Genomic DNA, 21357 nt, shown 5'->3' on the forward strand with positions numbered 1-21357 from the left:
GAATAATATGAGAAAACCTTTCCTTCATAAAGAAGTCTCCATGTGTCATTGGAAACAGATACTGCAGCAAAAAACCTCTCTAAAATATGATATTTGTATTGAATTATATAGATACCAATGATGTGTTTAAGTTGATTTTTCTCCTGGAAACATCAATGTCCTATTTTTTGTAAGTATCGGGTCCTGATTCAAAGTCCATGAAGGATAGAAGTATAATAATTACATTACAAAAGGATTTGCCTCAGAAGCTCAGCACTAGATTATAAGATCCAGTTATGCAGATATCATATCTACATGTTCCATTCACATGTCACTTTTCCTTCAGGAATTCATCTCCTCAAAAATAACATGAGCTGTAACTTCAAATGCAGAACAATGATTATATCACAAGACCCATCGATTTGATAAAATTTGAAAAAAATAAATGAAAATTATATTTAATAAAATGTGAAATTTCCTTCACAACAAAATGTCACTTGGAGCTCAGTGACTCAGTAGCATAGCATTTATCAAGCAAACATAAACAGGTCTTACCAAACAAAATGCTAGTCTCAGATGCTGACTGGCCATACTGTTGTTCTACATATTTGAAGACATAAGTAATAATTCCAATATGGCTGCTGGCTTGTAGCAGTGTCAAAAATAATGTTATAACATACAGGGGATTGGTAAGGATGTTTTTCAAGGACTGGAAAAAACCTATAAAAAGAAAGAAAATATTATAATGCAGCTTACATATATATTAATATCTTCATCTTGTAAATATAATTTATATAAGATTTAAAATTCCATAAATATATAGCACAGAAATTCAGAATACCCTGCAATCCTACTAATAGTTTTTTTAAAAAATTCTTTCAATTTTTTCCATATGTGCATTAATATTTATTCAATTAGTTCATTTTACTCCAAAATGGGATCAAACATACATGCTGTTTTAGTCAGTGCTTTGTTCGCCTCATATTTGGTTATTCTTAGCATTCTGCCCTACAACTGCATACATCATTAGTTCATTTATTCATTCATTTAGCAAACGTTTGGTTTTAATTGGGTACTAGGCAATATGCTAGCCACTCAAGAAACAAAAGTGAATTAAATGCCATGTCTCTTTTTTATTAGCACTTAATAATATAATCATTATATTAATAATATAATTATTAACTGGAAATTTATCTTAAAGATAGTATAATCCAAAGCTCACAGAAATAAGAAGACTAAGGTTCAAAAATGATAAAGGTCAATTTAGTACCAGGATTCAGATCTCTTGTTTCCTGGTATATAGCTTTTCTACCATAAAATACTGCCTCAGTAAATCTGGCAGTATTATCCATCAGCTTTCCTAAAGACATATTGTGTCTCAAGTGACATTATGACAACAGTAGGGCAAAAAACCCATGCCTACAAACAGGTGTGTAACAAATCCATAACTTCCATACCTAGCAAGAATTATGTAATTTGGGTCTATGATCACCAGGTTAACCAGCTGTAATGGGAGTTAAAAGTGGAAGAAACCACTTAGAAAAACAGTGGGAAGTATCAGAGTCTAGCAAGACAGAACCAGATATGGTTACTGAGTTTTGGATGGTGTGGACTTTGAAAGATCTTGTGCTGTAGATCTCTAAAGGTTTCCATTAGATATGGTTAGAACCAAACCTTCTATCCAATGGTAACTAAGAAATAGTTTCATCTGCTTATAATAACAAGAAAAAAGATTAGGGCAAAGGGCATAGAAGGAGAAAAAAGAAGATGTAAGGAAATGTATAGCAGGAATAAATAACATTTTAAATTGTTAGGTCAAAATGCTAAACTTCTCTCCATGGGACTCCCCAGTCAGGAAGGACAATTGACTTGTGAGGCATTCTAAGTGAGTTGTGATGTTTGATCAAAAGAAATAGGGTATATGGGCTCACCAAATCATTGAATTTTTGAGGTGAGTGAGAACGTGGATATCATCTGAACCTCTACACAATCATGATCCACTATATATCCTCAATAATCAGATCAATAGACAACTCATTAAGCTGACTATCTCAGAAAGAAATTGCTCATTTTTGGACAATTCTCCTTGTTCACAATTTTTTTTTGTAATGAACTGATATCTTTATTTCTTTCTAACCAACTAGTCTTGTTGCTACTCAAATTAGATATATTATTTTCTGACTAAATGTTCTTAGTTATTTCATCCATTCCTAATAGCACATAATTAAGAACCTCTTTACTATCTTATTTTGGTCACTATCTTACAAACACAGTTGATAACACAGATGATGTTTACAATCGCCCTATTTTGCATCTTCATTATCCTCTCCATTTTGGGGAGGCTCACAGTCACCACGTTCCTTATTTTTAGATAATCCACTACTTTTTATGGATTTAATTTGCTGCAGTGTGAAAGTAGCATAGACCAAATGAAAATTTATTGGAATAGTATTTTTAGTGTGCATGTTAAATTTCAAAGACTCCTAAATCAGTGATGTGCTGGTAAATGTTTAACAACTGATTCTTGGGAAAACAACATTGATTTGAGTATTTCCCAATTTCGGTCATAAATGGTGGTAACTTCTCCCATCATGGCCAATTTCAAGCTACCAATGTGACTGAAAATTTAAGTCTTCTCTCATGAGTCAATATAAGTCACACCATTGCATTCGGATTAGAGTGATGGAGAGGAGAAAGTAACAATAAAAGGAGTGAGGGGAAGAACTGATGAGAGGGAGAAATTGGGCTCCACCTGACAAGCTCTAATGTCACTTCAACTTCAACTTGAAAAGGTTGTCAAAGGTTCAGGCATTGCTCTGCTTTGACTCTTACTATTCCGCCATTTCTATGCAATCTGAAAACTGCACTATTAACATTGTTTCCACTATCTTGCTCTGACTGCCACTGGATCATTCCCCAAATTACTGCTCCTAAATTGTTCTCCATTAGCCCTCGGGGCTTATGTTTGAAAGGAAGGGCACTATCAAATGGTGGAGGGCTCTTATTCACATGACTGACTACAATAACCTTAACTACTACTGTTGCTTGTACTTCATTTTTTAATATTTAGGTAAGCATTTTTTTCTATATAATTACCAAGAAAATAATCTTACTCTATCTAGAGAGAAACTTCCTCTGATTTCCTTCTCCATACTCCATGTCTCCACCTAAGAATAGTTAAGTTGCCCAATTTATAGGCACTCGTAATTGTTTATATAGGCACTATATGGCAATTGTCTATATATTTTTCGGTACAACCCCATTATATTGTAAATACTTGGAAAACAGAGGCAATATTCTATTACCAGGGCATAGTATGCTTCCTGGTACTATTTGTGAAAGGAAAGAAGGAAGGAAGGAAGGAAGGAAGGAAGGAAGGAAGGAAGGAAAGAAAGAAAGAAAGAAAGAAAGAAAGAAAGAAAGAAAGAAAGAAAGAAAGAAAGAGAGAAAGAAAGAAAGAAAAAGAAAGGGAAAGAAAGAAAGGAAAGAGAGAGAGAGAGAGGGAGGAAGGACAGGAGGGAGGGAGGGAGGGAGGAAGGAAGGAAGGAAGGAAGGAAGGGAGGAAGAAAGAGACGTTTTAATCCTCATAGTTTGTACTATGTAATTTGGAAATGAATATATACTCTTTGGTTTACAAATAACAGATATTTTTAGCCTTTGATTGGTTTCTCCCTGCTAAAGATCACAAGCCTAATCCCCTTCCCTTCAGAGTTGATATGTGTTCAGAAAATATTTACAAATTTTAGTAGGAACTTAGAAGAATAATTCAGCCAAATTTAGTAAAGAAGAAATCGAACTTTATTTAGATGACTTGAGTATGACTTATTATTTTGGGATATTCACCCCTCCCTTTCACTGGGATTAATAATTCCAAATTGACTGTAAATGTGAAATACTTACCAGCTACAGTTTCACTAACATTTTGCCCCTGCTTGGTCAAATGAGCCATTTGACTCTTTTCCTCATTTTGCACAGGCAAAGATACTGAAGCTTTTTCTTCTTTCCTTGGTTTATCCAAATTTTTGGGCAAGAAAAAGAATGGTATAGAAGAAATAATGGATATTAGTCCAGCCACAAGGAAACCAAGCCACCATGCACCAACCCAACGAGAGTCCTTAGGAGTTATTCTGATAGTGCCTAGAATAAAGAATTAGAAGAAGCCAGTCAAAAATCATTTTGAAATGCAAGAATTTCTGGTAATAATTGTAGTAATTGCTGTCCTCCATAGATGAAGAAAGTAAATGATGTTTCATCAATTCTGAGACACTCTTTTCTTTTTTTCACACTTTTTATCTTTGAAATAAGTGTAAGTCTAACATTTAATGACATCTTACAATTGCTCTTGTCCAGGAGTCAGTCATGACACTGTTGTCATTGCCTGAGCCTGTGTGAACTTGGTGGCTTTTCTGGTGACATGACAACAGTGGTCACCATTGAACAATTGAAGCCTGCAAACTATTTAAGGGCCATTTAGGGAAAGCATGATACCCATTGTCTGAAAACTTCTATTGGCACCATCTCCTGAGGTCAAGAAAGCACTAGCAATGAAATTTACAGCACTTCACAAGAAATTCTCAGAGCCAATAGTGGGGTTTTTCCCCGTAGAACCTGCATTTCCAACTCCTTGACAGCACAGAGGATGATAATGGTGAAGATATACGTATAATGAAAATCTGAGTTTAAAAGTTAGACTCTAAATTTTAGGGATAATTTAACCATTTTATTTCAATATTATTTCCCTTTAAAGCTGTGTGAGTGCCATGTATGTGCTATATCTAAACAAGTATAAATGAGCTGTTTCAGTAAATATAAAGTTTCAGTATATATTTAAATTTATAAATATAAACATTCTAATAAGAAAGCATCACACACACACACACACACACACACACGCACACACCATAGATGTTTGAAGCACAATAATGGTGTTGTTACTCTTTGATTTTTAAGAAAACTCTTTAACGTGAGAAAACATTGACTTGATATATAGAAATAAATTATTAATTCTATTTATTGAAGTGGTTTTCAAATATATACAGCTCTGAGTTTAAAATCGATTTACATGTTCATGTTATTCCATAATCAGCAACTCTGACAGACTGCAGAAATGATTGATAAAATCAGTGACTCCATCTACATGCTAAGTACTTATTTATCATCTGTCAGAAGTGTCATTTTGACAACATTTTTTTGTGTTCTATCCCTGGTGTACACATAGGAACTAGAGGTCATAACCTGGCTAGACACAGCCTGCCAAAGTGTTTTCTTTTGTTCACACATTGTTTTAAAAATTGAAAACTTCCACATGAAAATCTGGGTTCCAGGATTTTCTTGAAAACCAATCAGAAGATTTTGTCAATGCTGGATCCAAATTTCTTCATGAAAAGAATAGGTTGAGGCTGAGCAGTATATGCACTTTCAGGTGCGTGCAGAGGGCAGTTCACCACCACCAATTCTTCCAAGTTTAACCACCACATTGAACACTCTTTATTCACTTATGTTATCTCGTTGGCTCCTTTGGCATTGGAGTTTGCCAAAATGTACTTCACAATACATTTACATCATACCCATAACTGAATAAGAGAAGATATAATAAGGTCTGGACGTTCAGTGCTAGAAGTGGGATCACCATGGACCTAAATACTGTGAGTAGTGATTTCTGACTATAGAAAAGAGGTTACAAATCTATCATTCTAAAGACTTTAACCATTTATTTCTGGGTGCTTAGTGTTAAAAACAAGGATGAACCTGGAAATGACCGAGTAGAAACACTTGGAATGTGAACCTACTCTAATTCACACATCCAAAATAGAAGACATAACACATTCCATCTGGTCCACGTTTTAGCTTTATATTAAAATACTTTCAGATTGTGGTTATTGTTGGTCTGCTGTGATGTCTACTCTATGTAGTCCTGGTGAAATAGAAGATCAGATTTGTTTATTTCTAAACACTAATTACTTATCATATGTTAAGACAGACATCATACTGTTATGTTCTAAAAGAGATGGAAGATCAGTGGCACAAATATTTATGGCTTATTGTGACAAGGGCTACAATAAAGGCATGCTCTTGGTGATTAATAGGGACACTTAACTTGGGGCCAGTAGGAGGTGGTGAAGTAAGGCATCTCTGAAGAGGAGCCACGTATTGGAAAAGATTTTAAGGTCTATGCAAATAGAGATGGGAGAAAGGGTAAATGTGGGGAAGTGACATTAGTAGGCACATTGAGAGACCTGCAATTAGTTTGCAATTATTTTGGGTGAAGTAATCTTAAGTTTGTTAAATTTTCTTATTTTATGCTTAGTTGTAAAAGCCTGATATAGATAGGAGCTGAATTTTATTTTTATTCTAATTATTAACACATTATCTATTTGTAACTTTTGACAATTAGTCAGCAAAGGGCCACTGAAAGAGTGAATTCAGTTATTTGAAAGAATGGTGTCATGTAGTTGAAAAGCATTATCATGTTACCTTGTTCTGATTGTACTTACTCAGATCTACGTATCCAATATCCACATACATTTTAGAAAACAGAGATACGAGTAAAAAGCCAATGATTGGACCAATCATTGTTACTGCAAACAAATTACCTGAAAATATTACAAAACATTTTTATCAAATGCCAATAATACATGGTTCTTATTCAATTCTTTAAAGTAATACAATATATTTATCTAAATAATTTTTGAAGTAAAAGAATGAGTTTAGGAGCACTGTTATTTCAAGGTACACCCAGGGAAAGTAACCATAAAATCTAATATTTTCTGTACATTACCTAAATAAAAAGAAGAATGTCCTTCTTTAGCAAAATCATCGATGTAAGAAATCCCCAAGGGTGTTATGGGCGTTTCCCCAATTCCACGAAGCATATTACCCAATAGAATATATATCCACATATGTGACCCAGATTCCTTTTCCCAACCTACGTAGACAAGAGAGTATTTTATCTTAAACATTAATTTTAGCATTCCTTTAGAAAAGTCAACTAACTTAACCATTTAATTATTCCATTTAAGAATTTTTTTTGCTTTTTTCTAATTATAAAATGATTTATAGTCATGTTACAAAATTTGACAATACAGGAAAGCACAAAGAAAACAAGTAAAAATTATCTGCCATCCCTCCACACACAGAGTACCACTTCTAATGTTTGTTTATATCTTTCACATTTTTAGTGAACATAAAAATATGCATAATATTCTTAATGTTCTCATATCAGGATTTTAATGACTGCATAATAGTGCGCTGAATAAGTTTCATCATTTATTTAATCAATTTTTTCTATGTACTCACACAATATTTCTAATTTTTCATTCTGTTAAACAGGGATGCCATGGCTATAATGATAAATAAATCCTTCTGCACATTCCTGATTATTTCCTTAAGATAAAGCAATAAAAGTAGAATTGCTGATTTAAGCAGATGTACATATTTTTGTTCTTTACCATATTGAAAATTAACCTCCAAAAGAGAAATTTATACACTTCCCATAATACATAAAATGTGTCTTTATCCTCTACCTCATTTCTTTTTATTTTTAATCTTTCCTATCTAGTAGGTAGGAAAATCTTTAACTAGTACTATAATTTATAATTAAAACTTATGATTTGTCTTATAATAGGTAAAAAATCTTGAATTGGTGTAAGAATTTGAATTTTTCTTAGAGTAAAATTGTTTTAACATATTTATACCACTTCCTCCTCTTTATGTTAATTGCATATATTCTTTGCCAATTTCATATCAAAATATTCCTCTTTTCTTATTACTTCTAGAAGGTCTTTATATATAATATATATTAACACTATGATTTTTGTCTTACATATATAAGATGCAAATGTTTTTCCTATTTGTCTTTTAAATCAATTTTGCTAATGGATATCACAATCTTTTTTTTTTTTTTTTTTTTTTTTTTTTTTTTTGCGGTACGTGGACCTCTCACTGTTGTGGCCTCTCCTGTTGCGGAGCACAGGCTCCGGATGTGCAGGCTCAGCGGCCTTGGCTCATGGGCCCAGCCGCTCCGCGGCATGTGGGATCCTCCCGGACCAGGGCACAAACCCGTGTCCCCTGCATTGGCAGGCAGACTCTCAACCACTGCGCCACCAGAGGAGCCCCTACAATCGTTTTTTAACGATGTAATTAAATTGTTAAATTTTAGAATATTTATTAGTGACACTAATATTCACTAGTGCCAGTTCAATTCTTACCTTTTCCCACTATCTCCAGTGATGTTCTATTGAGTAACAGATTTTGATTAATCAAACAAGTTGATAAGCTTGATGTTGAATTCTCTGATGGATTGATAGGGGTGTCTTTAGAATACCTGTAACTGTAAGAACATCACTATATTTACTGAGCATTTTCACTTTTTCCAGAAATACAGAGGAATCTTCCCCTTTATTTGCACCATTCTCTTCTCCAAATTATCAGGATATTCTGTCAGTTTCCCAGCTTATATTTTAGGAGTGGTGATGGGTAACAGTGAAATGGGAGTGTTCACTAAGAAATATAATGCAGTACTCCCCAGGCAAGGTGGAGTACCATGTTGCTCTCATCCTAGCAGTGCTTATATTCTGGGCAACATATGAAATACCTTGGTTTCATGCTTTTAAAAAACTGGTAACTGTATTTATCAATCTTTTGAATTATCTTCAAAGATGGTTACAATCTAAAATTTCAAAATCAATTTATAATCACACACAGTCATACGCCTGACTCTTCAAAACTTAGTTTAAAAAGTTCTAGTCCATTTCAATTTGATAAGGAAGCACTTAATAGGAACAATAGAATGGACCTAGAATAGGGACAAATGCTGATATTTAAAAATACATGAATGGACCGAAAGGTATTAAGCTTAGTAAAATAAGTCAGGCAGAGAAAGACAAATACTGTATATTTTCACTTACATGTGGAATCTAAAAAAAAAAAAAAAAAAAAAAAAAAAAAAAAAAAAAAAAAAAACAAAAAAAAAAAAGAACAAATATAATAAAACAGAAACAGACTCACAGGTACAGAGAACAAACTAGTGGTTACCGGTGAGAAGAGGAGTCGGGGAAGGGGGGAATATAGGGTAAGGGCAGTTAAGAGGTACAAACTACTAGGTATAAAATAAGGAAGGAAACCTTCAAGATGGTGGAGGAATAAGATGCGGAGATCACCTTCCTCCCCACAGATACATCAGAAATACAACTACATGTGGAACAACTCCTACAGAACACCTACTGAGCACTGGCAGAAGACGTCAGACCTCCCAAAAGGCAAGAAACTCCCCAGTACCTGGGTAGGGCAAAAGAAAAAAGAAAAAACAGAGACAAAAGAATAAGGACAGGACATGAACCTCTGGGAAAGAGCTGTGAAGGAGGAAAAGTTTCCACACACTAGGAAGCCCCTCACTGGCAGAGACGGAGGGTGGGAGGGGAGCTTCGGAGCCACGGAGGACAGCGCAGCCACAGGGCTGCGGGGGGCAGAGCGGGGAGACTCCCGCACAGAGGATCGGCGCCGACCGGCGCTCACCAGCCCGAGAGGCTTGTCTGCTCACCCGCCGGGGCGGGCGGGGACTGGGAGCTGAGGCTCAGGCTTCGGAGGTCGTATCCCAGGTAGAGGACTGGGGTTGGCTGCGTGAACACAGCCTGAAGGGGGATAGTGCGCCACAGCTAGCCAGGAGGGAGTCTGGGAAAAGTCTGGAGCTGCCAAAGAGGCAAGAGACCATTGTTTCGGGGTGCATGAGGAGAGGGGGTTCAGAGTACCGCCTAAACGAGCTCCAGAGATGGGCACAAGCTGCGGATATCTGCGCAGAAACCAGAGATGGGCGTGAAATGCTAAGGCTGCTGCAGCCACCAAGAAGCCTATGTGCAAGCACAGGTCACTATCCACACCTCCCCTCCCAGGAGCCTGTGCAGCCCACTGCTGCCAGGGTCCCGTGAGCCAGGGACAACTTTCCCGGGAGAACACACGGCGCCTCAGGCTGTTGCAACGTCATGTCAGCCTCTGCTGCCGCAGGCTTGCCCTGCATTCCGTACCCCTCCTCCCATGGCCTGAGTAACCAGAGCCCCCGAATCAGTTGCTCCTTTAACCCCGTCCTGTCTGGGTGGGAACAAACGCCCTCAGGCAATCTACATGCAGAGGTGGGGCCAAATCTAAAGCTGAACCCCAGGAGCTGTGCGAACAAAGAAGAGAAAGGGAAATCTCTCCCAGCAGCCTAAGGAGCAATGGATTAAATCTCCACAATCAACTTGATGTACCCGCATCTGTGGAATACTGGAATAGACAATGAATCATCCCAAAATTGAGGCAGTGGATTTTGGCATCAACTGTAGACTTGGGGTTTGCTTTCTGCATCTAATTTGTTCCTCGTTTTATGTTTATCTTAGTTTAGTATTTAGAGTTTATCATCACTGATAGATTTGTTTACTGATCTGGTTGCTCTCTTCCTCCTTTTTTTTTAATATATAGATTTTTTTCCCCTTTCTCTCTTTTTGTGAGTGTGTATGTGTATGCTTTGTATGATGTTGTCTGTATAGCTTTGCTTTTACCATTTGTCCTGGGTTCTGTCTGTCCATTTATTTTGTGTGTTTTTTTAGTATAGATTTTAGCGCTTGCTATAACTGATGGGTTTGTTTTTTAGTTTGGTTGCTCTCTTATTTCTCATTCTTTTTTATTTTTCTCATTTTTTAATTACTTTTATTTTTTTAATTTTTAATAATTATTTTTTATTTTAATAAATTTATTTTAATTTCTTTCTTTCTTTCTTTCTTTCTTTCTTTCTTTCTTTCTTTCATTCTTTCTTTCTCTCTTTTCTTCTGACCTGGGTGGCTGACAGGGTCTTGGTGCACCAGCCGGGTGTCAGGCCTGTGCCTCTGAGGTGGGAGAGCCGAGTTCAGGACATTCGTCCACCAGAGACCTCCTAGCTGCATGTAATATCAAATGGTGAAAGCTCTCCCAGAGATCTCCAACTCAATGCTAATATCGAGCTCCACTCAAAGACGAGCAAGCTACAGTGCTGGACACCCTATGCCAAACAACTAACAAGACAGGAACAAAATCCCACCCATTAGCAGAGAGGCTGCCTAAAATTATAATAAGGTCACAGAAACCGCAAAACACACCACCAGACGTGGTCTTGCCCACCAGAAAGACAAGGTCCAGCCTCATACACCAGAACACAGGCACTAGTCCCCTCCCCCAAGAAACCTACACAATCCACTGAACCAACCTTAGCCACCTTAGGCACCAAAAACAACGGGAACTACAAACCTGTAGCCTGCAAAAAGGAGACCCCAAGCACAGTAAGTTAAGCAAAATTAGAAGACAGAAAAACACACAGCAGATGAAGGAGCAAGGTAAAAACCCACCAGACCAAACAAATGAAGAGGAAATATGTGGTGTACCTGAAAAAGAATTCAGAGTAATGATAGTACAGATGATCCAAAATCTTGGAAATAGAATGGAGAAAATACAAGAAACATTTAACAAGGACCTAGAAGTACTAAAGAGCAAACAAACAATGATGAACAACACAATAAATGAAATTAAAAATTCTCTAGAAGGAATCAATAGCAGAATAATTGAGGCAGACGAATGGATAAGTGACCTGGAAGATAAAATAGTGGAAATAACTACTGCAGAGCAGAATAAAGAAAAAAGATTGAAAAGAAATGAGGACAGTCTTAGAGACTTCTGGGACAATATTAAACACACCAACATTTGAATAATAGGGGTCCCACAAGAAGAAGAGAAAAAGAAAGTGACTCAGAAAATATTTGAAGAGATTATAGTTGAAAACTTCCCTAATATGGGAAAGGAAATAGCTAATCAAATCCAGGAAGTACAGGGTTCCATACAGGATAAAACCAAGGAGAAACATGCCAAGACACATATTAATCAAACTATCAAAAATTAAATACAAAGAAAAAATAATAAAAGCAATGAGGGAAAACAACAAGTAACATACAAGGGAATCCCCATAAGGTTAACAGCTGATCTTTCAGCAGAAACTGCAAGCAAGAAGGGAGTGGCAAGACATATTTAAACTGATGAAAGAAAAAAACCTACAACCAAGATTACTCTACACAGCAAGGATTTCGTTCAGATTTGACAGAGATATTAAAACCTTTACAGAGAAGCAAAAGCTAAGAGAATTCAGCACCACCAAACCAGCTTTAAAACAAATGCTAAAGGAACTTGTCTAGGCAGGAAAAACAAGAAAAGGAAAAGACCTGCAATAACAAACCCAAAACAATTAAGAAAATGGTAATAGGAACATACATATCAATAATTACCTTAAATGTAAATGGATTAAATGCTCCAGCCAAAAGACATAGACTAGCTGAATGGATACAAAAACAAGACCCATATATATGCTGTCTACAAGAGACCCACTTCAGACCTAGGGACACATACAGACTAAAAGTGAGTGGATGGAAAAAGATATTCCATGCAAATGGAAATCAAAAGAAAGCTGGAGTAGCAATTCTCATATCAGACAAAATGAACTTTAAAATAAAGACTATTACAAGAGACAAAGAACAACACTACATAACGATCAAGGGGTCAATCCAAGAAGAAGATGTAACAACTGTAAATATTTATGCACCCAACATAGGAGCACCTCAATACATAAGGTAAATGCTAACAGCCATAAAAGGTGAAATCAAAGTAACACAAACATAGTAGGGGACTTTAACACCCCACTTTCACCAACGGACAGACCATCCAAAATGAAAACAAATAAGGAAACACAAGCTTTACATGATACATTAAACAAGATGGACTTAATTGATATTTATCGGACATTCCATCCAAAAAGAGCAGATTACACTTTCTTCTCAAGTGCTCATGGAACATTCTCCAGGATAGATCATATCTTGGGTCAGAAATCATCCTTGGTAAATTTAAGAAAATTGAAATCATATCAATTATATTTTCTGACCACAATTCTATGAGACTAGATATCAATTACAGGAAAAAGTCTATAAAAAATACAAACACATGGAAGCTAAACAATACACTACTTAATAACCAAGAGATCACTGAAGAAATCAAAGAGGAAATCAAAAAGTACCTAGAAACAAATGACAATGAAAACAAAATGACCCAATACCCATGGGATGCAGCAAAAGCAGTTCTTAGAGGGAAGTTTATAGCAATACAATCCTACCTTAAAAAACAGGAAACATCCCAAATAAACAACCTAACCTTACACCTAAAGCAATTAGAGAAAGAAGAACAAAAAAACCCCAAAGTTAGCAGAAGGAAAGACATCATAAAGATCAGATCACAAATAAATGAAAAAGAAATGAAGGAAATGATAACAAAGATCAATAAAACTAAAAGCTGTTTTTTTGAGAAGATAAACAAAATTGATAAACCATTAGCCAGACTCATCAAGTAAAAAAGGGAGAAGACTCAAATCAATATAATTAGAAATGAAAAAGGAGAAGTAACAACTGACACTGCAGAGATACAAAGGATCATGAGAGATTACTACAAGCAACTCTATGCCAAAAAAATGGACAACCTGGAAGAAATGGACAAATTCTTAGAAAAGCAGAACCTTCCAAGACTGAACCAGGAAGAAATAGAAAATATAAACAGACTAATCACAAACACTGAAGTTGAAACTGTGATTCAAAATCTTCCAACAAACAAAAGCCCAGGACCAGATGGCTTCACAGGCGAATTCTATCAAACATTTAGAGAAGAGCTAACACCTATCCTTCTCAAACTCTTCCAAAATATAGCAGAGGGAGGAACACTCCCAAACTCATTCTACGAGGCCACCATCACCCTGATACCAAAACCAGACAAGGATGTCACAAAGAAAGAAAACTACAGGCCGATATCACTGATGAACATAGGGGCAAAAATACTAGCAAAGAGAATTCAATAACACATTAAAAGGATCATACACCATGATCAAATGGGGTTTATCTCAGGAATGCAAGGATTCTTCAATATACACAAATCAATCAATGTGATACACCATATTAACAAATTGAAGGAGAAAAACCATATGATCATCTCAATAGATGTAGTAAAAGCTTTCAACAAAGTTCAACACCCATTTATGATAAAAACCCTCCAGAAAGTTGGCATAGAGGGAAATTTCCTCAACATAATAAAGACCATATATGACAAACCCACAGCCAACATCATTCTCAATGGTGAAAACTTGAAACCATTTCCACTAAGATCAGGAACAAGACAAGGTTGTCCACCCTCACCACTATTATTCAGCATAATTTTGGAAGTTTTAGCCACAGCCATTAGAGAAGAAAAAGAAATAAAAGGAATGCAAATCAGAAAAGAAGAAGTAAAGCTGTCACTATTTGAAGATGCATGATACTAAACATAGAGAATCCTAAAGATGCTACCAGAAAACTACCAGAGCTAATCAATGAATCTGGTAAAGTTGCAGGATACAAAATTAATGCATAGAAATCTCTTGCATTCCTATACACTAATGATGAAAAATCAGAAAGAGAAATTAAGGAAACACTCCCATTTACCATTGCAACAAAAAGAATAAAATACCTAGGAATAGACCTACCTAAGGAGACAAAAGATGTGCATGCAGAAAACTATAAGACACTGATGAAAGAAATGAAAGATGTTACAGATGCAGAGGTATACTATGTTCTTGGATTGGAAGAATCAACACTGTGAAAATGACTATACTACCAAAGCAATCTACAGATGCAGTGCAATCCTAATCAAATTACCAATGGCATTTTTCACAGTACTAGAATAAAAAAATTCACAATTTGTATGGAAACACAAAAGACACCAAATAGCCAAAGCAATCTTGAGAAAGAAAAAGGGAGCTGGAGGAATCAGGCTCCTATACTACAAACTACAGTAATCAAGACAGTATGGTACTGGCACAAAAACAGAAATACAGATTAAAGGAACAGGATAGAGAGCCCAGAGGTAAACCCATGCACATATGGTCACCTTATTTTTGATAAAGGAGGCAAGAATATACAATGGAGAAAAGACAGCCTCTTCAATAAGTGATGCTGGGATAACTGGACAGCTACATGTAAAAGAATGAAATTAGAACACTCCCTAACACCATATACAAAAATAAACTCAAAATGGGTTAAACACCTAAATGTAAGGCCAGACACTATAAAACTCTTAGAGGAAAACATAGGCAGAACACTCTATGACATAAATCACAGCAAGATCCTTTTGGACCCACCTCCTAGAGAAATGGAAATAACAACAAAAATAAGCAGATCAGACCTAATGAAACTTAAAAGCTTTAGCACAGCAAAGGAAACCATACACAGGACTAAAAGACAACCCTCAGAATGGGAGAAAATATTTGCAAATGAAGCAACTGACAAAGGATTAATCTCCAAAATTTACAAGCAGCTCATGCAACTCAATGTCAAAAAAGCAACCCAATCCAGAAATGGGCTGAGACCTAAAAGGACATTTCTCCAAATAAGATATACGGATTGCCAACAAACACATGAAAGAATGCTCAACATCACTAATCATTAGATAAATGCAAATCAAAACTACAATGAGGTATCACCTCACTCCAGTCAGAATGGCCATCATCAAAAAATCTACCAACAATAAATGCTGGAGAGGGTATAGAGAAAAGGTAACCCTCTTGCACTGTTGGTGGGAATGTAAATTGATATAGCCACTATGGAGAACAGTATGGAGGTTCCTCAAAAAACTAAAAATAGAACTACCATATGACCCAGCAATCCCACTATTGGGCATATACCCTGAGAAAACCATAATTCAAAGAGTCATGTACCAAAATGTTCATTGCAGTTCTATTTACAATAATTAGGATAGGGAAGCAACCTAAGTGTCCATCAACAGATGAATGGATAAAGAAGTTGTGGCACATATATACAATGGAATACTACTCAGCCATAAAAAGAAACAAAATTGAGTTATTTGTAGTGAGGTGGATGGACCTAGAGTCTGTCATACAAAGTGGAGTAAGTCATAAAGAAAAACAAATACCGTATGTTAACACATATATATAGAATCTAAAAAAAAAAAACAAAGGTTCTGAAGAACCTAGGGGCAGGACAGGAATAAAGACACAGACATAGAGAATGGACTTGAGGACACAGGGAGGGGGAAGGGTACGCTGGGACGATGTGAGAGAGTGGCACGGACATATATACCCTACCAAATGTAAAATAGATAGCTAGTGGGAAGCAGCCGCATAGCACAGGGAGGTCAGCTCGGTGCTTTGTGACCACCTAGAGGAGTGGGATAGGGAGGGTGGGAGGGAAACGCAAGAGACAGGAGATATGGGGATATATGTATATGTATAGCTGCTTCACTTTGTTATACAGCAGAAACTAACATGCCATTGTAAAGCATTATATTCCAATAAAGATGTTAAAAAAAAATAAGATACAAAGATGTAATGTACAGCACAGGGAATATAGCCAAAATTTTATAAATATAAATGGAGTATAATCTATAAAAATAATGAATCACTATGTTGTACACCTGATACTAATATAATTTGTCCATTATACTTCAATAAAATATATAAATTAAAAATACTGAGGTACCCTGTGAAGTCTGAGGGCAACTTACACTATGCCAGACATTATGCTCAGCTCCAAATCACTAGAAATAAAACACACGGTTTTTTTACTTAAAACATCTTACACCCGCTAAGGTAAACATATACAATTAAAGATATGATAAGGTTAATATACCAGGTCCTGAGTTTTTGTAAAGGAAAAAGGGATTATCAGCTTGGCTTGCAGGTTTGGAAAGGTGTGGATTAGAGAAGACTTCACAGTGAGGATTCCATATGAGATGTGTCTTGAAGATGGATAGGAGTTTAATAGACAAAGAAAATCATTCAAAGCTGTAGAAACACTATGAACAAAGCTATGACATATTATGGCACATTTGGCAAACTGTAGGCCTAGAGTGTGATCCTCAGTCATGGGAAGCAGTGTAAAATGAAGCTAGGAAGATAGTGAAGGACAAAATCAGTGAGTGACCTGTATATGCAAATGAGCTTAGATATGCAAATGAACCTAGATAGTAATTCATAGGCAAAAGGCTTTCAATACTTTGACTGTTACTAACAATGAGAAATATATTTTGTATCACAATCACAATACATGGATATCCACACACACACAAATTTATGTACAACCAAAACAAAAGTTTCACAGAATAATATTTATCCCCACTCTCATTGTGTTTTCTTCTATTCTATTCTATCCTGTCCTATCCTATTAAAAAATTGTTGGTCTTAATAATCTTAATTGATTTATTGGTCCATGAGTGGTTCAGGATCTGAAATTTGAAAAATCCTGCTCTAGGATACGGGACTTCCCTGGTGGTCCAGTGGGTAAGAGTCTGAGCTCCCAGGGCGGGCAGCCTGGGTTTAATCCCTGGTTGGGGAACTAGATCCTGCATGCTGCAGCTAAGAGGTCCACATGCCGCAAGTAAGACCTGGTGCAGCCAAAATAAATAAATAAATATCAAAAATAAAGAAAAATACTGCTCTAGGATATTGGGAGTTTTAAGTGGTAGTAAAATAATTAGATTCTTATTTTTTAAATCAATACTGTAGTATAGAATATGAGTTAGAATGAAGTGGAGTTGGGAGGCAAAAAGTCCAGGCCAGAGATGATAGAATCCTCTATCAGGTTAAGGGCAACAACTATGACAGATAGCAGGCAGAATAAGCAAGATTTGGTGACCACTGGTCATGTGTATTGAAGTAAAGAATAAGTCTAGGATGAGACCCTTGACTTTAGTTTGAGTTCCTCTGTGGCTAAATGAATCATTGCTGAAAGAGTGAATGTGAAAAATCTGAGCTGGTGATGGCACAGGGATGAATTCTGTTGTGAATATATGGATGCAAAATGTTTGTAGGATGTTAGGTTGGAGATACCCATGAGGTGGTTGGTTATATAGATCTTGAGTATAAGATAAACTCACTGTGTACAGTGATAGTTGCATTTAATGCATGTACTCCACACAAATCATGTAGAATGAAAAGTGAAGAAGATTGAAGAGGGAGCTTAGGCAATACTGACCTTATGGTGTCAGTAGCAGAAGGAAAAGATGGGCATGATGGAGAAGCCAAAAGGAGGAAATAAATCAAGAGAGAGTAAGATGATGAAAATAAGAAGGAACAGTACCAGGAAGAAGAAAGAACTTATGAGGGTCAAATAGAGTAATTAATATAATAACCAAAAGGCATGGCTGTTGGCATTGATAATGAGTAAGTAATTGATATCTTTAGCAGAAACTGCTCATTGGCTCTCAATATCCATTCTTCTTTCCTTCTGTGGTAACAGAACCTGGGATCTTTAGCTGGGAAGGGGACGCCTGAAGTAAAGTCTATTTTTCCCAATGACTTTCTATCTGAATGTGAGGTGTAACAAAGTTCTGACTAATGTGAAGTTGGTAGAAGGGTTATGCTTCTGAAAATATTTCTTAAGTCTCAGCCTGTGTGCATTCTGTTTCTTCTTATTCTTCTTCCCTTCTATCCTGTTGCAAGGAACAACATTGCCACAATTTAGACCTTGAAGTCAAGGCCAGTCAAGTGCTGGGTTGGCTACAATTTTTTATGTAAAAAATAAACTCTTATCTTATTTAATCCATCACTATTTTTGGTTTTCTGTCATTAGTATCTGACTCTAATTAAAACTACACAGTGACTTAGGAAGAAGTCTCAGTGGAGATGGTAGTGGGAAAACCCATACTGCAGTGAGTTGAGTGGTGAAGTTGTAAGCAGAGTTTGGCAGGAAAGATGTTCTGTAGGAGGCCCCTTTGTCCTGTCACTTTAGCAAAACTACATTGTAACTAACATTTAAATCAGGCGCCCCATACTCTACTCATCACCAACCCAAGTACACCTTTCAAATCTTTTGATCACACAATACCTTGCCTAACCTGTTGGTTCTTTCTGTAGATCAAAGAAGTAGAAATGAAGAATGAGTAATTAACAGATGACCAGATCTCTTCCCTAGCTTTCCCTTCAGTAATCTCATGAACAAACTATGTGAACAAGATAGCACCTAAAGAAAAATCACAAGAAGTCAACAAGCCGGCACACAGTGGGGGATGGTGACGACTTTGACCCTCTATCTCAATGATTAACTGACATTACTTCCCTTTTCCCTTTAAAAACTTTTTTAGCCAAACAGAATCATGGGAATTGGTTTGGGGGGACATGAGTTCACCTTCTCCCTAGATTGTTGGTATTCTGATTAAAAGCAACTTGCTTTTCTACCAACAATTGCCTCTCAGGTATTGATTCTCGAGTGGTGAGCAGCTGGACCTGAGTTTGGTAACAAAGACTTATTAAATATTATCAAAATCTTGTAGGCAAAGACATGAAATACATATCATACTAAAAAGCTTATTTATTTTCTGTGAAACTACTCATTTATTGCTATTCATATTTTAATATCAATGAGAGTCATGGTAGATAAAACAATTTAATTATTACATAGAAAATATACTCCATTTCTACACACACTTAGTGGATATTCTTCTTAGTGGATATTCTTCTCAAAAGGGGACTGCTTATTTAAAAGGAAAAAAATAAAATTCTACCAGTAATTTACAAGGAAATGATCATTGATGGCATAGAGCCACTTACTATCCCATGAAGAAATGAGGTAAAGCAGTCAAAATACTTCCAATTCCCATAACGAAGCAACCAATTCCGATTAGTTTTGGTCTGTGTAATTTGGCTCCGAAGTAACTCACAAATAAAATCACAAGCAAATTTCCTAGAAAGAAAACAAAATTATTTTGATATGATTGATTATAGCAAACAGTGACTGAGTCCAATTTTGTGTCCAGTAGAATGGAAGGCCACAGAATGGATACAAATAGAACATAAGACATGGTACCATTCCTCAAAGATTGGGTAATTTTTTTTTAAATAGACTCTGCCTTTATTTATTTATTCATTCATTCATTTATTATTTACTTATTTATTTATTTTGGCTGTGTTGGGTCTTTGTTGCTGTGTGCGGGCTTTCTCTAGTTGCAGCGAGCTGGGGCTACTCTGTTGTGATGCATAGCCTTCTCGCTGTGGTGGCTTCTCTTGTTGTGGAGCATGGGCTCTAGGCACGCGGGCTTCAGTAGTTGCAGCACATGAGCTCTGTAGTTGCGGCACATGAGGTCAGTACTTGTGGCACGTGGGCTCAGTAGTTTTGGCTCATGGGCTTAGTTGGCATGTGGGATCTTCCCAGACCAGGGATCGAACCCGTGTACCCTGCATTGGCAGGTGGATTCTTAACCACTGCACCACCGGGGAAGTCCCCAGGTAATTTAATTACCCGGGATGAAACTCACTTACCTTAAGCCACTCACTATAAAGTTGTGTGGTGTTAATAATAAGCAGAATTGACTTTAGATAAGAACTAAAGTACTTGAATTACTTGGCGATATTAGTGAAGCAAAATTTTATGAAGAATTTGGAGTTGGGTGGGTTGTACTGGAATGGAGAAAAATGGACAAAAATACCTAAGAGAAGGTATTTATTCATGCATTTTTCATTCACTCCTAGAAATCTTTAAATTCTTATTAAGTACCTGTCATGGGGTTAGAAGCCAGAAATAGAGGAAAAGAATAAATAGTGCATGGTATCTGCTCTAAAAGAACTTACCTACCAGTGACAAAAATAGATAAATGGACAGAAGTACTCTTAGACCACAGAAAGGGGAAGCTTAAATTAATTAGAGGTTTCAGGAAATTTTCCTGGCAGAGAGGTCACTTGAGATTTAATGTTAACTATAAGTTATTTAGATTCAAAAGAGGAAAAAGATCAATCTAAGTGGTGGGGGTCATGACCAATTCCAGTCCATCTGGAGCTACAAGTATAATAACAAACAGACAACAACCAAGAATTACTGAACATTTGATGGAAAAAAATAACATGAAGTAAAATCACCAAACTGAACCAGCAGATAAAGTAACCCATGAAGAAAACAGTTAAATGAGGAAACTAAGAAGAGAAGACATTTTGAAAAAATCCAGTTAGTATCTCTAGAGGTACAAAGGTATGTTGCATCCATAAAATAAGAACTAGCAGACTAAAAATAATAAGAGAACAATAAAGTATTGTTGAAAATTTAAAATACTCTACAGAAATGTACATATTGGGACCTGATACAGTAAGATGAAAGATGGCATCAGCAAAGACTGATGGAGTTTCAAGAAAAAAAAAGGTCGAATTTTAGAAAGAAAAACTTAAAGTGAAAAAATAACCAGAAAATTTAATATTCATATATGTTTTAGAAGAAAATAGAGGGGAAGGAACAAATTTAAATATAGAAAATAAATTTCCTGAGGTAAAGGAAGGCTTAAGACATCAGATAAAAATTTCTACATTTCTCCAGC

At 36.2% G+C, this 21357-nt stretch overlaps 1 protein-coding gene across 1 annotated transcript in view; it reads right to left on the minus strand.

Annotated features, from left to right (window-relative positions):
• The window catches only part of SLCO1B3 (solute carrier organic anion transporter family member 1B3), a 70589-nt gene that overhangs the window by 17979 nt on the left and 31253 nt on the right, over positions 1-21357 (minus strand). Inside the window, exons 4-9 of the mRNA XM_007454596.1 lie at positions 19607-19739; positions 8187-8308; positions 6758-6904; positions 6474-6572; positions 3880-4116; positions 535-699 (exon numbers count right to left, since the gene is read on the minus strand). Coding sequence (XP_007454658.1) covers positions 535-699; positions 3880-4116; positions 6474-6572; positions 6758-6904; positions 8187-8308; positions 19607-19739 — 903 coding nt within the window. The remainder of the gene's footprint in view (positions 1-534; positions 700-3879; positions 4117-6473; positions 6573-6757; positions 6905-8186; positions 8309-19606; positions 19740-21357) is intronic.

This window comes from Lipotes vexillifer, unplaced genomic scaffold, assembly GCF_000442215.2.
Source record: "Lipotes vexillifer unplaced genomic scaffold, Lipotes_vexillifer_v1.1 scaffold559, whole genome shotgun sequence".
NCBI classification, from domain to species: domain Eukaryota; kingdom Metazoa; phylum Chordata; class Mammalia; order Artiodactyla; family Lipotidae; genus Lipotes; species Lipotes vexillifer.